General features: G+C 53.4%; 1 protein-coding gene across 1 annotated transcript in view; it reads right to left on the bottom strand.

Moving 5' to 3' along the window:
* The window catches only part of DGAT2 (diacylglycerol O-acyltransferase 2), a 33,389-nt gene extending 16,474 nt beyond the window's left edge, over positions 1 to 16,915 (bottom strand). The window contains exons 1-2 of the mRNA XM_019649428.1: positions 16,637 to 16,915; positions 949 to 1,077 (exon numbers count right to left, since the gene is read on the bottom strand). Of these exons, the coding sequence (XP_019504973.1) occupies positions 949 to 1,077; positions 16,637 to 16,679 (172 nt within the window). The 5' untranslated portion in view covers positions 16,680 to 16,915. The remainder of the gene's footprint in view (positions 1 to 948; positions 1,078 to 16,636) is intronic.
* Positions 16,916 to 17,469: the final 554 nt, after the last annotated feature.

The raw sequence follows: 17,469 nt of genomic DNA, 5'->3' as shown, positions 1-17,469 counted from the left end.
CAGCACTGAAAGGGTAACTCCTGATAATCCCCACCAGCCTGGGCAGTCCTGTAGAGTGGGCCACCCAGAGGGACTCGCCCACAGGCACTGGAATGTACACTATGCAGCTCTGCAGCAGGTTTGTCAGCCCTGATGTGTTGGGGAAGCCACTTATTATGGTGGGGACACAGGGGCCTAGAAAAGACGAGAGGCTGCTAGGAGAGCAGGGGCTGGCCCGGGCATGGGCCCTTTCCTCCTCCCACACAGTCCACAATGTCCTGACCCTGGTCTAGGGGTGAGGACACCAACCTGGACCTGCAGAAGCAGCAACCAAAGCATTGACATGGGAAGTACTGAGAGAGAGGAGGGAGCAGGCACCAAATGGGCTGGGGACGCAGCTAGGGACTGTGTTCAGCATTGGGTGGGTGAGGGCCCACTACCCAGGGCTACCGGCTCTCATTCCTTATCTCCAATCCCCCAAAAAGCCATGTGAAGTAGGCAACGTTTTCCTCACATTCAAGATGAGGAAACTAACTTTCAGAGAACTCAAGGGGCCTGTGGAAAGGCACAGAGCTTGTTTGCGGCAGAGTCAGGACTCCAACCCGGCACCGCAGTACCCTAAGGCAAAGCAACGTACTTGCTATAAATGTTTGTTGATGGGCAGAGTGCCATGTGAGAAAAGCACAGGCTTTGGGGTCCTACAGACCTGAATCTATGTGACTTTGGACAAATTACTTACCTTCTCTGAGACTTGGATTTCCCATCTGCAAAATGGGAACCATACCACCTACCACTGAATCTCACTGAGTCCTCATGCGTGCCTAGTGGTAGAGCACTTGATTAGGGACTCAAAAGGTGGTAAGTAGAAAGATGCTCCTACCTCTCAGCCCTGTAGGGCAGAGGTCCTGCTCTACCCTCTGTTGGGGAGGTGGCCCCTGCCTGCCCTCACCCTCTAAAGCCCCGGCTTACCCAGCACGAGGAAGGACAGGACCCATTGTAGCACTGAGATGACCTGTAGCTGCTTTTCCACTTTGGACCTATTGAGCCAAGTGACGGAGAAGAGGTCCTGGAGGGCAGAGAGGATGCTGGAGCCAGTGCCTGCAACAGAGAGGAGATGTCAGCTGGCTGCCACTCTTCCCCCTAGCCTCAGACTCCCCTACACCAACCCACCTCCCACAGACGCCTTCCTAGATGTGAGAGGAGAACGGGCTACAAAATCAAACAGACCTGGGTTCAAATCCTAGCCCTGTCGCCCAGTAGTTTTGTAATTCTGGGCTGTTCACATGCTTCCCTGTGCCCCAGTTTCTTTCTTTCTTTCTCTCTCTCTCTGTATATACATACATAAATATATATATATATATACACACACACACACACACACACACACACACACTGAAAATGGTGTCCCCTTAGAGGGTCATTTTGGAGACCAAATTAAGTCTCTAACGAGGCTGGGGGAGGCACTGCATAACTGCCAGTTCTCTTCCCTCCTTTCGTCACAATCCAACTCCTGTCCTTATCCTTTATCTAGATCCAGTACAAATATTTAATCTTTGCTCTCTGTGTCTGTGAGGCCAAGGACACAGGTTCAACATCCAATTTGCAATGTTTTTTCCCCCAAATATACTTTGAGCATGCCCAGTCCCGGCCCAAGCCGCCTCGTCCCAGGACCCATACTCTTTCCCAGGGAGCTGCGGCCTCCGGCCTCCATCCCCAACACCATCAATACCGCCACCACTAGCACCTGCACAGCGATTTACACTTTCAACTTCATCTCAGTGCCCAAGGCATCAGGCTGAGAGAGGCATCAGGCCAGAGCCTTTGCTTCAGCAAAGGACCCCGTGGCCAGGAGGCTTCAGGCAGCCTCGGACACTGAGGGCTGCTATTATGCTTGCTACCAAGCAAGTGCCAAGCCTCCAAGTAAGGACGAGATGTGCTCATTTAATTGGCTCTGTGGCTGTGCCCCCAGGATGACACCTCGGACTCTGGCAGCTGATGGGCAATGGGACCAGAAAGCCTGGTGGCTGCAGGAGAGCCAGCCCTGGGGGAGAGTGTGGGTGAGGTTCCTAACCCATACCCCATTCTTTCCGCCAGCTGGACCAAAGGAGTGGGCCTCTTCAAACCCACATCTGCTGAGCTCCAACTGCATGCCCTTCGCTCAGTACATCTTTACTGAGTGCCTATTGTGTGCTGGTCAAACATTCCTTCACACCCCCCACTCTGGGGACACTAAGTGACAAACTTGTCCTTGAGAGTCGCATGGCCTTTCACCCTGGCCTACTGCTGGGAGTAAGAGGGCCAGGGTTTAGAGTCTTATACTCAAGCCTTTGCATTTCTTCAAAATCTGTTGAGCAACAAGGTCACAGCGGAGTTTAGAAAGGGACATAACCCTCATCAGCTGAAAGTCAACAATTGCTTTGACTTTTAGGGGGTACACAGGTAACATCAGACCTCAAGGCAGACAGACCAGTCTTGCCCCCTTTACCTGGTGTAACGGATCAGAGGGAGGGGATTTGGTGCAACCGAAGAGTCAGACCCCAGTTCAAACCTCAGTTCCACTCACTATGTAACCCCAGGCAACACCACTGAGGGCTCCCTTACATATCCGCAGGGAATGGCACACATATTAGGTACTCGGTAGCATCTAATACTCCATGAGCATAACTGGGTATGTGACTCACAAAAACAAAATAAAGAGGTTGGGCCAGAGCCATCCCGGAGGTTTGGCACATAAACGCTCCTTCACCCTCTCTATAAAAACCCTCCCGTGGCAGGCCCTTTCCACCTCCACGCTTCCCTAACAACGCACCTTGGAGACTGAGGGCCCTCTGGGGTCATCTAGAATAGTCCAACTGGACCATCAGGGAGTCTCAGGAGAGATACACTGGCTTGCACAGGGTTACCCAGGCAGTAGAGCCAAGGCTGGAACCCAGGATTCCTGCCCCCCTACTCAGTGCACCTTCCCTTCCCCACAGCAGGTCCAGGGGTGGGGTGTGCTCAGGGCCTGGTAAACCTGTCCAGGGGAGAGGCCGAGGGAGGTACACAGGGGAGGGAAATGAGGCCCAAGCACAGGCCTGAGCCCCTCCCTGATCCAAGGGCTGGCCTGCCGAGTCATCCCCCAGCAGCTGGCTCTGCCACCTGAGCTATGAAGTGAAGCAGGGGCCATGCAGCTGGGCATAGGCTAAGGGGTAGCAAGTCCCTGCTCTCGGTCTGGGGCAGGCTGGGAGCCCTGGCTGAAGAGAAGACAGAATGAGTCCATTCAGCACCTTCCTACTCAAAGTGGTCTGGGAACTATATAGACATGTAGGATATGAGGCCCCAGACTGGATCTATTGAATCAAGGTCCTGCATTTTAACAAGATCCTCAGTCCAAAGTCTCAGGTAGGACAAGGCTGGGGTAGAGGCAAAGGCAGAGGGAGAAGCTAGGGGCCTCCACCTTCTGCTGGGCAGAGGAACAAAGGCAATGAAGGAAAGGGCATCAGACATTGTCTCATTTGACCACTTCCTACTGCAAACCAGACCCCGAGGCCAACAGCTTGAGGAGTGCTTAAGAAAAGGGCTCAGAGGGCCGGCTGAGTGGCTCAGTTGGTTAAGAGCTCGCTCAAGAGTGCGAGCTCTGAGCAACAGGGTCGTCGGTTCTGTTCCCGGCCCGAGCTAAGCTGCCGCTGAGCTGTCAACAGGTGGCAGGATGGCTCAGCTAAAAAAAAAAAAGAATGAAAAGGGCTCAGGGTCCAGCCTTTGGGTCAGGGCCAACCAGCTGGTTGTACTCATTACCACCACGTGGAGCTCTCCTGCGTGGGGGTAGGGAGAGGGAGACATATAGGAATTCCACACTGGTGACACATCCCACATTTAAACAACTGAAAAGACCTGGGTCTGCTAGGCTTATTAGAAGTCTCTCAATTAGATAAGGGCAGAGTGCAGGAACTGCAGATGGGCTTGTATAACCCTCACCCAGACAGGAAGAAGAGGGCCTGAGTGACTTGCAAAAGCCCCATGGTAAGTCAGCCAGAGCCAGGCTTCCCCCACGCTACCCGGTCTAGTCTCAACCAGCTTGGCCCTAATTACGGCCCATAGCCAGCTCTACAACAAAGTGGGAACTGCGAAGACTGCTGAGGAGTGGCAGGTGTCCCTATGGGAGTCAGTGAGGGGCTACCTGGAGAAGGAGGCCGGGAGAGAGGTACCACTGCGTTCCTCAGGCGAGGGCCTGCTTGGCTGCCTCCTGGCCAGACGATTCCAACCTGGCTCACCACAGAGCCCAGCCCCAGGAGCTGGCCTGTCCATGACACAGAACCCCAGCCCCAATGGAAGCCCCTATGGACTTATCATTGCTCCTCTGCCTAGACAGCCCCTCTTTGCATTGCCTACCTGATGATCCCCTGACAATGAGATAAGGCACCTCACCTTTCAGTACCCAGATAGGACAAGCCTTTGGAGAGAGGTTGTCTTTCCTTCTCTGGGATTATAAACTCTAAGGCCCATGCAAGCCTGGAACTGTCTGGGGCCATCTTACCACCCATCTCCAACCCCCATGGAGAGAACCTTCCTAAAGATGAAGTCAGGAGAGGCCAGCTGAATGGAGAAATAAGAGGGAAATGGAGCCCTGCCTCCGGGCTCCCACAGCCCTCACCTTGTACTAATTCTTATTACAAGTCCATTCTCCTATCACACTGGGAGCTGCCCAAGGGCCGGGCCAGGGTCTGATCCATATCTGGGTTCCCAGTGGCCTGCCAGGGCCTGACCCAGAGTGAATACTCAGAAAGGTTTGCTGAGCAAGAGGAAGAACAGGAATCTGCGCTAGCTGTTCCTCAGGCCCCTGGGCTCCCTGCCTGCAGGGCTGGCTGACAGGTAGGCTGCTCATACGGCACATGATGCTCTGGGGCCTCCAAAGCACTTCCATAGGTGCTCTGACACCCCACCAGGCCTGTGGGTTTGGCATCATCACTCCGATTTTGATGGTGAGAAAAACAGCTCAGGGAAGTGACATGGCCAAGGTCACCCAGCCAGAGGGTGGCAAAGTTGGCTCAATTCAGCCCCAACTGCCAGGCCTGCAATCTGTCCCTATGCTGCGGACCCCAAGTTCCTTCTCTCTTCTCCCACAACAAAGTGGGGGAAGGCTGGGAGCAGACGGGGGAAATGAATGACCTGTTTTCCTTCAGAGGAGCAGGCTAGGAGCAGGCGTCTTGTGCAGTAAGTAGGTTAAGGGGCAGCAGGCCTTAGGGTTCCAGTCCCAGCTCTGCCACCAACTCCTGTGTTACCTCAGCCAAGTCACTTCACCTCTCTGCGCTTCGGTTTCCCCATCTACAAAATGGGGGTAAGGAGGATGAACACTAGGATCTCTTCAACTGCTTGGACTCTGGTGTTCACCCTCCTGTGGCTTGTCACCTTGCAAACGCCCCAGTACAGTTGCCGGCAGATGGGAAGTGAGGGTTCAGTTGGGCACCCCCAGGCCACTGCCAGCCCTCCTCACACAGCTGTCAGCACCTCCTCGGCCTTGGCTGTGGCTGGGAGGGGTCCAGCAGAAGCTGGTTGGATGCCACTGCTGCAATTAGATGCCACCACTGCATCTGATCGCCACCACCTTTCACATCCAGCCTGTTTCCAAGTCCTGGGTGGGGCCAGCAGGAAGCCTCAGCATTTGCCAAGTCCTAGCTCCAATCTGCTCCTTTGCTGCCCCTCCCCCATCCTCCCTCAGCACACCACACTTTCTGCACACCCTCTCAGCACCCATCCCACTGCAGCCAGTGTCTATTTACTTGGCCATCCTCTTGTGCCAGTGTCTCCTAGATGCCAGGGCTGTTGCCTGATTTATCTGTGCCCAGAGCCCTGTGTATAGGGCCTGTGAAAAAAGGAGCTCGCAGAGTCTACTACATGAAGGAGCAAACCCATAGGCCCCAGAGGCAGTTGAAGGCCTGGATGCCCAAGTTAGACTGGGCTGCCTGACAGGAAGGCCCCCAGCCCCATCACTGAGGACCCCAGAGATGGGCTGGGGACTGGGGATGGTCTCTCTCACCCTCTCTGAGCATGAGTTTTCCCACCTGTGATGGTAACAGAACCGCTACGTACAGACATCTCTTTTTTCATGGAGGGAGACAAGACAAACTGTAGAGTCCTATGTAGAGTGAGCTGACTAGTCCTATGGAAAAAAAGTTCTCAACAGCCAAATCAAATAGCTGCTCCTGGACACCATTTATTTTACACAGCTCATTTGCTTCTAGATTTGGAGGGCAGAGGGGGTGGAGATGCCAGGGACACCACCCAGAGCCCGCTCTTACACTCAGAAAGGAATTCCAGCCCCTTGTGTCTAGATGGGGCTTCACTGCCCACAGCACTCCCCAGGAGGGTGGACAAGGCAGGGATGGGCCACCCCATCTCACAGAGAAGGAAACTGAGGCAATGAGGCGAAGTGAATCCAAAAGAAGCTAAACCACTTGCCCGCGGTCAGGGTGTAGGGGCACCAGGACTCCAGGCAGGTATTTGGGTTTTGAGTCCTTCATTTCCACGATGCCATGCTGTGGAGGGCTAGTCCCTACTAACCAAGCCAGTCCACACCCAGACTTCAGGGACACGCCCCCAGCTAAGGGAGGGCTGCCTGCTCTGTCCCACTCTGCCCCAAGTCTAGTGGGGACACTCTCCTGTAGACTGGCTATGCAAGGAATGTGTTCCCACCAGCTAAGCTCTTGCTGCAAGGGCTAAGCCAGGGCTGCCCACAGCACTGAGGCCAAACACCCCTCAGTCCCAGGCCCTGCTTGGGGGTGGGTATGGGTATCCGAGTGTCTAAACACCTCCTTGCCAACATCTGATAGCAGAGTGACCCCAGGGGTGCACCCAGGGCCGATGAAACCAGGGTTTCCTCTCACACAAGCCTGAGGAAGCAGGGTCTGACATCAAACCCCCATCATCTGAGAAAGGTCCCTGAGCCAGCTCTGCCCCTGCATAGCTTTGGGACCTCGAGCATGTCACTCAGCCTCTCTCAGCTCCGGTTTTCTCATCTGTTAAATAAGGATGACAATCCCACCTCACAGGTTTGTTGGGAAGACGAAATGAAGAAAACGCAGTTGGCATTTGTTGGGTAATTAAGTGGTAGCTACTGTCATTGTTTCCACCATCAACCAGAGTGGGAAGTGGTGTTAATAATGAGCAAACACAAAGCTGTGTGTCACGAGAAGAGGGAGTAGATCGAGGGCAGTCACCCGGGAGGCTCCAAGGAGGCCATGAGGCCTTGGCAGGGCCCTGAAGGCAAGTTCCGGGAGACAAAGAGGGGGAAAGTAGGTACTGTGGTTGGGAGCACCTGCTGGAGCAGACTCAGGGGGAGTTGTAAAGAGGCAGGCCCAAAGAATATTCTATGACCCAGAAACGGGAGTTCATGTTTACCCCAAACGAAACTGAGAATAGAGAAGTTGAAAAGGGCTACAGTAATAAAAAATGGCTTCCAGAGGACGTGGGTGGGGACAGAGGTTAAGACTTGAAGCATGGAGCCCTTAGGAGGTAGCGAGCACTGTACTAACCGCTGCAGAAATAGCAGTGGACTCAGCAGATGAAGCCGCACCTGTTGGGGGCCTTAAATTCCGCTGAGGGAGAGATAAAGCACGTACCCGGAAAGGTATGATGTAGCGTCAGGCAGTGATGAGAGCTACGAAGAAAAGTAATTGGCGGGTAATGAGCTACAGAGAGGGGCAAAGGGACCCTCTGCCCTGCAGGGAAGAGGCACTGAGCATGGCCAGCCTCCACGGGGAGGCAGGGGCCTCAAGGGTCACGCCTCTGGACGGCCCACACTGCTTCCTCCACCCACCTTCGCTACTGGCATCTGGGGAGGCAGCTCACCAGCCTCAGGAAGGGGCAGAGGACGGGAAGCTGGGAGTCAAGAGAACCTGGCCCTTGATGCACAGGAAGCATGGCCTCGGTGAGTCACCTCCTGTACAAGCCTCAGTTTCCTCATCTGTGCAGTGGAGCTAATACCTACCGCGCCAGACTGTTGTGAGAATTAAATGAGATCATGTATAGGCAAGAGCTTCATAAAAAGTAAAGACCTTCACGAATGCTGGGTAATTATCAAGTGAGCCTCAGTGTCCTCTCGGGTCTAATGGGTATAACAGCCCCTGCCCTGCCTGGGAGCAAAAGTGTTGGCGTCGGCAGACTTGGGCTTCAAACCGAGCTCTGATCTTTTCCCTACAATGAGGCCCTGAAAGTTCCTACCCCTACCCTGTCTAAAACTCAGTATCCTCCTTAGTTATGATCCAGGACTGTTGTGAGGAACCCAAACAACTTATGGAAAAGGAACAGTGTCTGGTACGTCTGTTAAGAGAGCTAGAAAGATACCAATGAAGCCACAGAGATGTGGCTTCTAGGGGCTCTTTGAGTGGGGGAGTCATTCTGCTCATATCCCCAGCCCCACTTGGGACCTTGGGCAAGTCACTTAGCCTCTGTCAGCTTCAGTTTTCTCATCTGTTAAATAAGCTCTGTCCTGGGCCACCAACTGCCAACCGGACCATAAGGAAGTTGCCCCAAGCGACTCCACAGGGCTGGCTACAAGTCTGCATGGAGGGGGAGGAAGGACATACTGATCCCTGACTGACCCTGCCAGCCCCAGGGAAGTCCGGGGACAAGGAAGCTAGGACAAGTGCCAAAGAGATGCCACATCTTCCAGGCCAGAGGCTAGCTCTCTTCCAGGCCCCCCAGGTGGATTTCAGCAGGAGTCCACACCTACGACGAGAGGGCCAGCCATGGCTCTGGAGTGTCAGGCCCATTATTTTAAAGTCCGAGTCTAGGGCTGTGCTCCTGGGAGACTGGCACATGAAGCTGTCCCTACTCTGCATCTTGCGTGTTCAGCCAGATACTCCTTCCCTCCAGGAAGTCTCCCCACGTTCTTGGCCCTGCCTGCAGTCCCCCAAGCTAGAGTCCTGTCACCCGCAAGTCCAGTTTGGCGGGTGGTTCAATGCCAGACACGCGCTGAGCACTGGCCCTTTGGACCTCCCCTACCCTTCCAGGCTGACCCTTCCTGGGGGAAGCCCTCCTCCCTGCACCCCATGTGCCCCCACCTCACCCCTCTATTCAGCCTTTCTCATGATGGGAAAGAGTGTGTTATTTGTTTGCGGGGACCATGCCTCGTTCCTCTGGGTGCCTGTGCCCAGCATGGGGTCAGGCACAGAGCAGGTGCTCGGTCAATATTTGCTGAATGACTGGATGCTCGAGGGGACTGAGATGAACAAACAGGGCCTGGACAAGAAGAGATAAGCCCAGTCCACAGCGGACTGACCTGGGCCATGACAGAGGGTCAGATGGAGCTTTCTGGGGAATCATGAGGGAAAGGCCTCCTCTCTCCTGGAGGGTTAAAGGCAGGGGCAACCGTGAAAGGCTCGAGAGGGGAAAAGACGAGGATGGAGCCCAAACATTAACAACCATTCGACAAGTGCTTTCTCAGTACCATCTATATGCCAGGTGCCGCTCCAGGGTGGAAGCTGCCAGACCCTGGCTCTCTGCTTCTCGGGCACTGCTGCGGGCTGAACTCTTTCCTGGGGCCACCCACCCCAGCTATGACAGCCCCAGGAGACAGGGCTATGAACAATTAGGCACAGACAGTAAGTCAGGGTCAGGGAATTCAGAGGAGGCCCCCCAACCCAGCCTGCAGGGTGTTCTCAGGGATGCCCTCCTGGAGGAAGTAATGGGTCAGATGAGATGTAAAGGATGAGTAAGAGTTTGCCAGGCTGACAGAAGGGAGGTGAGGTACAGGGTCAGGCCCCAGATACTGGAGTCCTGCAAATGGCATTTGCAAAAGCCAGGAAGGGAGAGAGCATGTTTGGGAAATGAACTGTAGTAACTCAGCCAGGCTGGAGCAAAGAGCCTGTGAGTGTGAGTCTGGGTGAGAAGGTGGAAAGGGAAGACATGAAAGATCAGGAACACCAGGCCAAGGAGTCCTGGACCCAACCCTAAAGGCCAGGAAGATTGCTACCCACTTCTCCCCTTTCCTCCACCAACTGCAGATGGGGCCTAAGAACTAGCCAGCCGTTTACCTGGTCCCAACACACTGCTGAGTTCTTTCCTGGAAAGATTAATAATCCCCACTTTAGGGTTCTGTTTTGCAAATTAGGGGTTCTTAAAGCAGGGCCAGCTGGGACATTTGGCCCCAGGGGGAAGCCAAGCCACTGGAAACCCAAAACACAGCTGTGGCAGGTATGCTGGCTCGAAAACTACTGGCTTGGCCATCAGGACAAGCGGATTCCTGCTTCTCGGTCTTAGGGCCTATTGCATAGGATCCAGGCATCCTGAGGACCCACAGATATGCTGGGACCCTAGGCCTCCTCCAACCTTCTCCAGGTCTCAGTCTCCCCAGTGGCACTAAATTAGGGGTTTGGGTTAGATCAGCTGAAATCTCAGGTGCTGACAACCTGGGCCTTCTGTGCTCTGCTAGAATCCACTACTGAATTATCCACAAAGATCCCCCTAAAGAGACAACAAGCCACTCCTTGGGCTACTCCAGAGACCTGGGTTTTCAAATATTTGGTTGTCATGAAGTAGGGAGAGTCTTGGAAGGTGAGGTCAAGGCAGTGGGTCTCTTAGGAGGCCATGTTCCTGACACTGGAGCTGCAACTGAAGGCCACGTTCCTGACACTGGAACTGTAACCAGAGGCCATGTTCCTGACACTGGAACAGCAACTAAAGGCCACGTTCCTGACACTGGAACTGTAACCGGAGGCCATGTTCCTGACACTGGAACAGCAACTAAAGGCCATGTTCCTGACACTGTAACTGTAACCGGAGGCCATGTTCCAGACACTGCAACAGCAACTAAAGGCTATGTTCCTGACACTGGAACTGCAACCGGGACCATGAAGGTGATTGCTGAGAACCCCAGTGGCCTGCTTTCCCCAGCCCTACCTTCTGACACATTAAAAAAAATAGCTACTGAAGTGGAAGGGGTTGCCATGGCAACACCACCAGCTTGTGGGTGTGTCACCAAGGAGTCCTCAAAATAGGGCCCTATCAAAACACATGAGCAAGTGTGGGGAACTAGGTTCTTCTGCAGCACTTACCTGGGCCCCAAGCAGGATGTGAGCCCATTTTCACACGGACAACATGAGGACATGAGGAGGAGGCTGACCCCCAGAGCCCCCCACCCCAGCAGTCAGGGGCAGGATTTGAATCCCATTTCTGCAGCAGAGATTAAAAGAACCCGAGGGGGCTATCTCATCCAACCCTTCTTGCTGTACAGAGGAGAACGAGGTTCCAAAAGGGCAGGGTCTTGTTCAAGGTCACACAGGGAGCAGATGCAGAGTGAGGCTCCCGGCCCTTTGCTCAGGGCTGATCAATCTGCTCTGACAATGAAAAAAATTCACGTTTTCTGCTTCTGTTAATTTGCTCAAAGGGTTTGTGGATTCAGCTTCCTTGGATCTGCAGCATAACCTAGGCAAATTACTCTTATGATGCATTTGCCCATTTTATAGATGAGGAGATTGAATCAGGAAGCAGTCATGGCTTGCTGAGGCTGCACACTAGTTCAAGGGCAGAGCAGGGGCTGGACAGACCCCAGGCCTGACTCCTCACCCCAGGCCCTCAAATCGGCCAGCAGCAGCTCCATATGAAGAGCCCCCAGAAGTGGTGGAAGCCAAGAAACTGGGTGCACCAGGCTCCTTTACGAGGAGCTCTCAAATCTCCCCGCCCTAAGATGGGCGTAGGTGAGCCACTCCAGGTCTGGATACAACAGCCTTTATCTCCCTTATCTCTGCCTCTCAGCATAGCAGGACCTCAGCCCAGTGTGTTGACTTGGAGACACTGCCCCTCCCACCCAAATCTCAAGCCACTGTTTATGCTGTTTCCTGTACCTGAATGCTCTTGCCTGCCTTGCTAATGCTTATTCATTTTTCAGTATTGAGAGTGAATGTCACCTCTTCCTTGGAAGCCTTCCCTGACCCCAGGCTGCCCCACCCTCACCTCCAGCCCTCCAGTTCCCCTCTTCCTCCCCTGTCACTGCATGGATCACTGTGCACTGTCATCTTGTGTATACGCACTTCGCCCTACTTCCCCCCACCCCACAGCTCACCCCTCACCCCTCCCTGTCTCACTTCCTCAAAGGCAGGGATCAGGGCTGACCCATTGTGTGCAGTACAGAATCTGACACACAGGAGGTGCTCCATCAATAAGTCGAAGGGTCCCCACTGTGGTGAAGCTTCCTGGATGCCCCCAGAGCACAGCCTGCCACTCTCTATAGCACTGGGGGACCTGCTGCATATGTCGCACAGGATAGGTGACACGGACTAACTCGAGCATCACAAATTGGTTTACAAAGCACTTTCCAGTCACATTCACTCAAACATGCACATCCTTGAGAGTTTGAGATTTCTGATCCTATTTTCCATACAGGAGGAGTGACATTCCCAGATGCAAAGTAGGCCACCAGCCACGTCCCAGAGGGAAGCCGGGGATGGAATTCTGGCTCTCTGTTTTCTAAGCACTGGAAGCAATGAGGGGACCATGGTGAGCCCGGCTCCACCCACTTGGCACTCAGCCCTGGAGCCAGCTCCTCATGAGTTTGTGGGTGTCTCCAGGGCACAGAACAGCTGCAGCCCCACCACCCAGCAGAGGAAGGCACAGAGGAAGCCTGAGGAAGGACTGAGGAATCACACTGAGGCTAAAAGCAGAGATTCCTGCCAAGAGGAACAGGGCAGCTCTCAGGAGGGCTGAGGGCCCATTAATGATTCATTCATTCAGCAAGATATTTACTGAGCACCTACTACATGCCAGGCACTGTGCTAGATGCCAGGACACAACACTGAGAAAGAAAGACAAGGTCCTTGTTCCCAAGGGGCTGATATTCTTATCCAGGAGACAATTACCTAAACTGAGAAGTACACATATTTTAGGTAATGGTAGGGCTATAAAAAATTAAACAAGATGTGGTGACTAGGGGGCAGATCTCCGGGTGGTGTGGTCAGAAAGCGCCTGTGGGAGGAGATGAAGGCTCAGAAGCCAGCCATGCAAAGATCTGGGCAGGAGAAGGGCGGCACACGCAAAGGCCCTGAGACAGGAGTGCACTGGTGGGAACACTGCAGGAAGAGGAAAACCACTGGCAATTCTGAGTACAACATGGAAGGAGATGCGGTCATGAGGTGGTGGGAGCTGCTCACGTGGGGCTTCATGGCCACAAGGGGGAGTTTGGAAGGTTTGAAGTATGATGAGGGGACTTTATGGCATCTCTATCCATCAGGGCAAGCGGGGGGGTGGGGGCGGGGAGGGCTCCCTCAAAAAGCTTGGGAGGGGTGATCTGCCACCCCCTCATGGAGACTGGAAACGGCTGAGCACCTACAATGGCCAAAGTCCTGCGCCCAGACCTTCGGCACCTCACCACACTTCTCTCTTGGTTTAAGGAAGCAAGTCGCAGACTGGGAGATGGATTCTAACCCTGGCTTTAAGGGTAACTCTGGACCACTGCCTATTCTCTGGGGCCCTCAGTGTCCCCGATGTAACAAGAGGGCTGGGCCAGATCCAGCATTAACTGACAGCTATGATTTTATGACTCAAGTAATGCTGCCAAATTTGGGGATGGAGGATGGGGGTGAGGCAGGACTGCCACGCTAGCCAGTGACTCAATCAATCTGCTAATAAAACACTACTCTTGGCCCTCCTTTCTCAGCCCAGAAGGGCCCTCGGGTAGCACGGGTAACCCCAAAGTGGCCTCTGTGCACCCGGGGAGGTGGTATAGTGCAGAGGGAATGCTACAAAGAATTGGGGGACAGGGGAACATGAAGAGTGGTGTTCTCATCTTATAATCTAGGACTGGGTTAGGTAACTGTCAACCCTCAGTTCCATCCCCCAACAATTGAGCCTCTTAGTTTCACCCACTACCAACGATCTGCTTGCATATCCCCAGTGATGGAGAGCTCCACCCCCTACCCCCTGCCCACACAGAGCCTGCTGCAGCCCTCAATGGCTGTTAGAATTCTTCCATTACATCAAAACCTGCCAGCCATAATCCCACCCTTGTTCCTGGCCTTGCTCTTTGGAGCTACACAAAACAAATCAGCTCAGAATTTTACTGGGACTGCCACCATCTCGTGCTGAGTTATGCGTTGAACCCTAGGGATGTAAGCAGGCGGCAGAGGATTCTAACCTGAAGAGCCTCCCATCCAGGGGCAAAGGCAGGGATGCAAATGTGAGGAAGCCTGCAGCCTCCACCCTGCACAGGCTAGTCCTTCAGAGGTTAGAAAATACCAGCAGGGACTTCCGCCTCCTCCCAACAGACACCCACCTACCCATGTTCCCACAGCTGGTCTTTTCTTTTGGTCAAGAAAACAGGCACCGAGGTATCTATTTCAATCTCTCACCCATCACAGGACTTCCTTTCACGGAATCCATGGTCTCTCCTTGAATATCACCACTAATAGGGTGTTCGCCACCTCACAACAGTGGAACCTTATCGGCAGAGGCAAACCAGGCCACTGGGGAGTGTCCTCAAAGACCGAGGATGTAGAAAGCAGGTCTAATGAAGATGTCTAGATAACACAAAATTTGCTTTGGCACCCTCCCCTACCCCACCCAGTCTTTCACCAAAGTAGATCCCAGGGAGCTAAAGTGATTGGTTTGCATTTCATAACAGCCCTTGCTACATCATGATGGAATTCCTCACAGTGAATTAATTAAATAAATAAATAAATAAATAAATAAATAAATAAATGTTTTCCCCCTGAAACTAATATAATGTTAGCTATATTTTTTAATAAAAATCTTTTTTTAAATGTTTTCCAGATCTTATACCAACATGGGGACATGCTCCTGATGATATGAAGTGACTTGCTCAAAATCATTCACGAGGAGTCCTCCTGAATAACAAACTCTAGGTAAAAAATGTGAGCATCAGGGCCCCTGATTCCTGGAAGATACAGCTTCCAGCTGTGGACAGCAGAGGCGAAGGAAAGGAATCTCCAGGAAGGGCTAGCACAGAGAGCATCCCTGGCCCATTCCCTGGAGACAAAAGCATTTTTAAAGGCATGAACATGGGTAAGTCCCTTCCTTCTCCTGTTATGGGCATCAAAGGGCACAGTGAATGGACCATTACTCTTAAGTGAGAGAAAGGGCTATCAGAGGCTATTGGGGGGTGGGGGGCGGGGTTCATGGGGCAGCTTAGATTGCTTGTCCCCCAAGATGGCGACGGCAGTTCAGTACCTCTCCAAGGGCAACAAACAGCACCCAGGCCAAAAGGGGCAGACAATCACAGTGACAGTCACACAGGGAACAACACCAATACCCAGGACCTGGTTAAACTGTGATACAGCTCCAAGGTGGGTTACCTTATAGCCACTAGATTATAAGGAATTTTGAGTAACAGAAGGAAATACTCATGATGTGACATCAAGAGAGAGAAAACAGGATTCAGAACTATATCTACAGCCTGCCCTCAACTTTATCTATATAATGTGTATAAATTCTAAAGAATATACTAAAATGGCAATAGGAATCTTTGGCTAGCCAATACCAGCAATTTTTATTTTCATCCTGTGTTTCTATATTTTTCAAAATTCAAATAATTAGTATATTTTATTTTTACAATGAAAGTGGGTAGAGTAGGCAATTGTTAGTTACTAAAGAAAAACGCTAAGTAGGACAGGTTCAGCAAGCAGAATTAAGATTTAGGGGGAGGGAGGATTCAAGCAAGACACATTCAGACGAGGACAGCTATGATAACTTCGCAGGGTCTCCCGGGTTTGTATTTAATCCCATGGTCAAGACATCTGTTTAAGAAAACCTTGGGCAGGTCATGCGTTCTACAGCCTCAGTTTCTTCAACCATAGGTGGGAGGTGAGAGGTGGAAGGGATGTTCTTCCTCACGTGGGAAAAGCTCCCAGAGTCACTGAAGGGCTCAGTCCCACACTGGTGAACCAGGAGCATGGGCCACACTGGAGGGCACCCAGGGTCCTCTGCCCACCTTATAAGTGTGCCAGGTTCTGCTCAACAGTTGCTGCTGAGTGGGCCTGAACTAGAGAATGAATGTCAGGTAGAGGACAGTGTGGGCACACGTGTCCCAGCCAGGTATGTTCTCTGACTGGTGGCTGTTTCAGAGGATTGCAAAACCCTTGCCAATTTGCCCCATCCAGTCTCTCCTGCCTTACTCTGCCTGGTGAGGAGCGAGGGGAGGGAACTGTCAGGTGGAACCAACAATGCTGGGGGCTCGAGAGGAGCTGTCAAATATCACCCCTATCTCGCAGGTGATTAAAACAAGCTGGGGGAAGGGAAGTGATGTAACACAGGCTGCAAAAGCTGATGAGTGCCAGGGAATGAACCCAGGCTTGATTACCATGCCAGGCTGCCTGGATCAGACGAAGGAACCATTACTCTTCCCTCATCCCAGACCCAAATGATCTAAGGGGAGCGGGGGTGGCAAGCTTTCATAAAAGAAAAGGGGTTGGGACTTCAACCTACACAATGGCCAGTCCTCCAGCAACGTACCCTCATTATAAGAACACGCTCCTGCTTGCCTTAGTCCTTGCCTTAGTCCTGACAGCCTTTGCTGAAAACATTGCCGCTTTATGACCCCAGAAAGAAAGTCCACAAGGCCCTGCAGACCCCTCATCTTTCAGACCCTCACCCCATCGCCCAGACCCCTCACGTGACAGCACAGATCCTCCATTAAAGGTCTCACTCCGGGCAGCCTGTGCTCGATGCTCACCTCGCAGCACCCCGGAGTAAGCGGCTATGATGAGGGTCTTCATGCTGAAGCTGGTGCACGTCACGGCACTGCGGGAAGCCGCCTTAACCCGCGCCCCTGGCCCATGCCCCGGCCGCCGGGGCCAGGGCTTCGCGCCGAGCACGGGAATCCGGGGACGGCGAAGACGCCGGCGAGGCTACAGCACAGGGAGCTGAAGGCGGGCGGGCGGCCCGTCGCGAACCGAGGATCTACAGAAAGGGAAGCTCTGACTGCAGCCAATGCGCTCGCCGTTAGGAGCGCTGCACTTTATAACCTCACAACGGGGCGGTGCCCGACGCAAGCGGAGGCGGGACCGGCGTTCCAACCCGAGGTTCTCCCCACTTCCACCGGGGGAGGGCGTGGGGGCCTGGCTCCGCCGGGGGCGGGGAGGGGTGTTATTCTGTGCCGGTGAGGTGGCCGGCGGGAGAGGCATGGAGGTCGAGTCCCCCAGTGCAAGAGTCGCGCCTGGTTATTCCTGCTGCTCCTTCTGTCTGCCCCTCTGCCTCTCCCCCGCAGAGATTGGTACAGTCCGGCTGCTCAACGTGAGCCGGGAAACCAAGCACGTGCAGGAAAAGCAGAGCGCGTGCGGACGAGAGGGGGCGGGCAGTGTTGTGCGTTAATTCTTTTGGCAAGGCCCTTTCTTGGCTACGGACGCTACGGTCCTGCCTCTGGTCGCCGGGGATTATTATAGTTAGGTTAGGGCTGGGCTCCTAAACCACTCTAGCTGTCTCTACCTTTCCATCTGTATAAGAAATACCACAGAGCATCTATCTGGACGCATGCGTGCTGGGGATCCAGCCCCATCAACCCAGGCC

Source organism: Hipposideros armiger, unplaced genomic scaffold (genome assembly GCF_001890085.2).
Source record: "Hipposideros armiger isolate ML-2016 unplaced genomic scaffold, ASM189008v1 scaffold_132, whole genome shotgun sequence".
NCBI lineage: Eukaryota > Metazoa > Chordata > Mammalia > Chiroptera > Hipposideridae > Hipposideros > Hipposideros armiger.
Note: the sequence above shows the minus strand (reverse complement) of the source record. Positions and strands in the feature narration are given on the sequence as shown.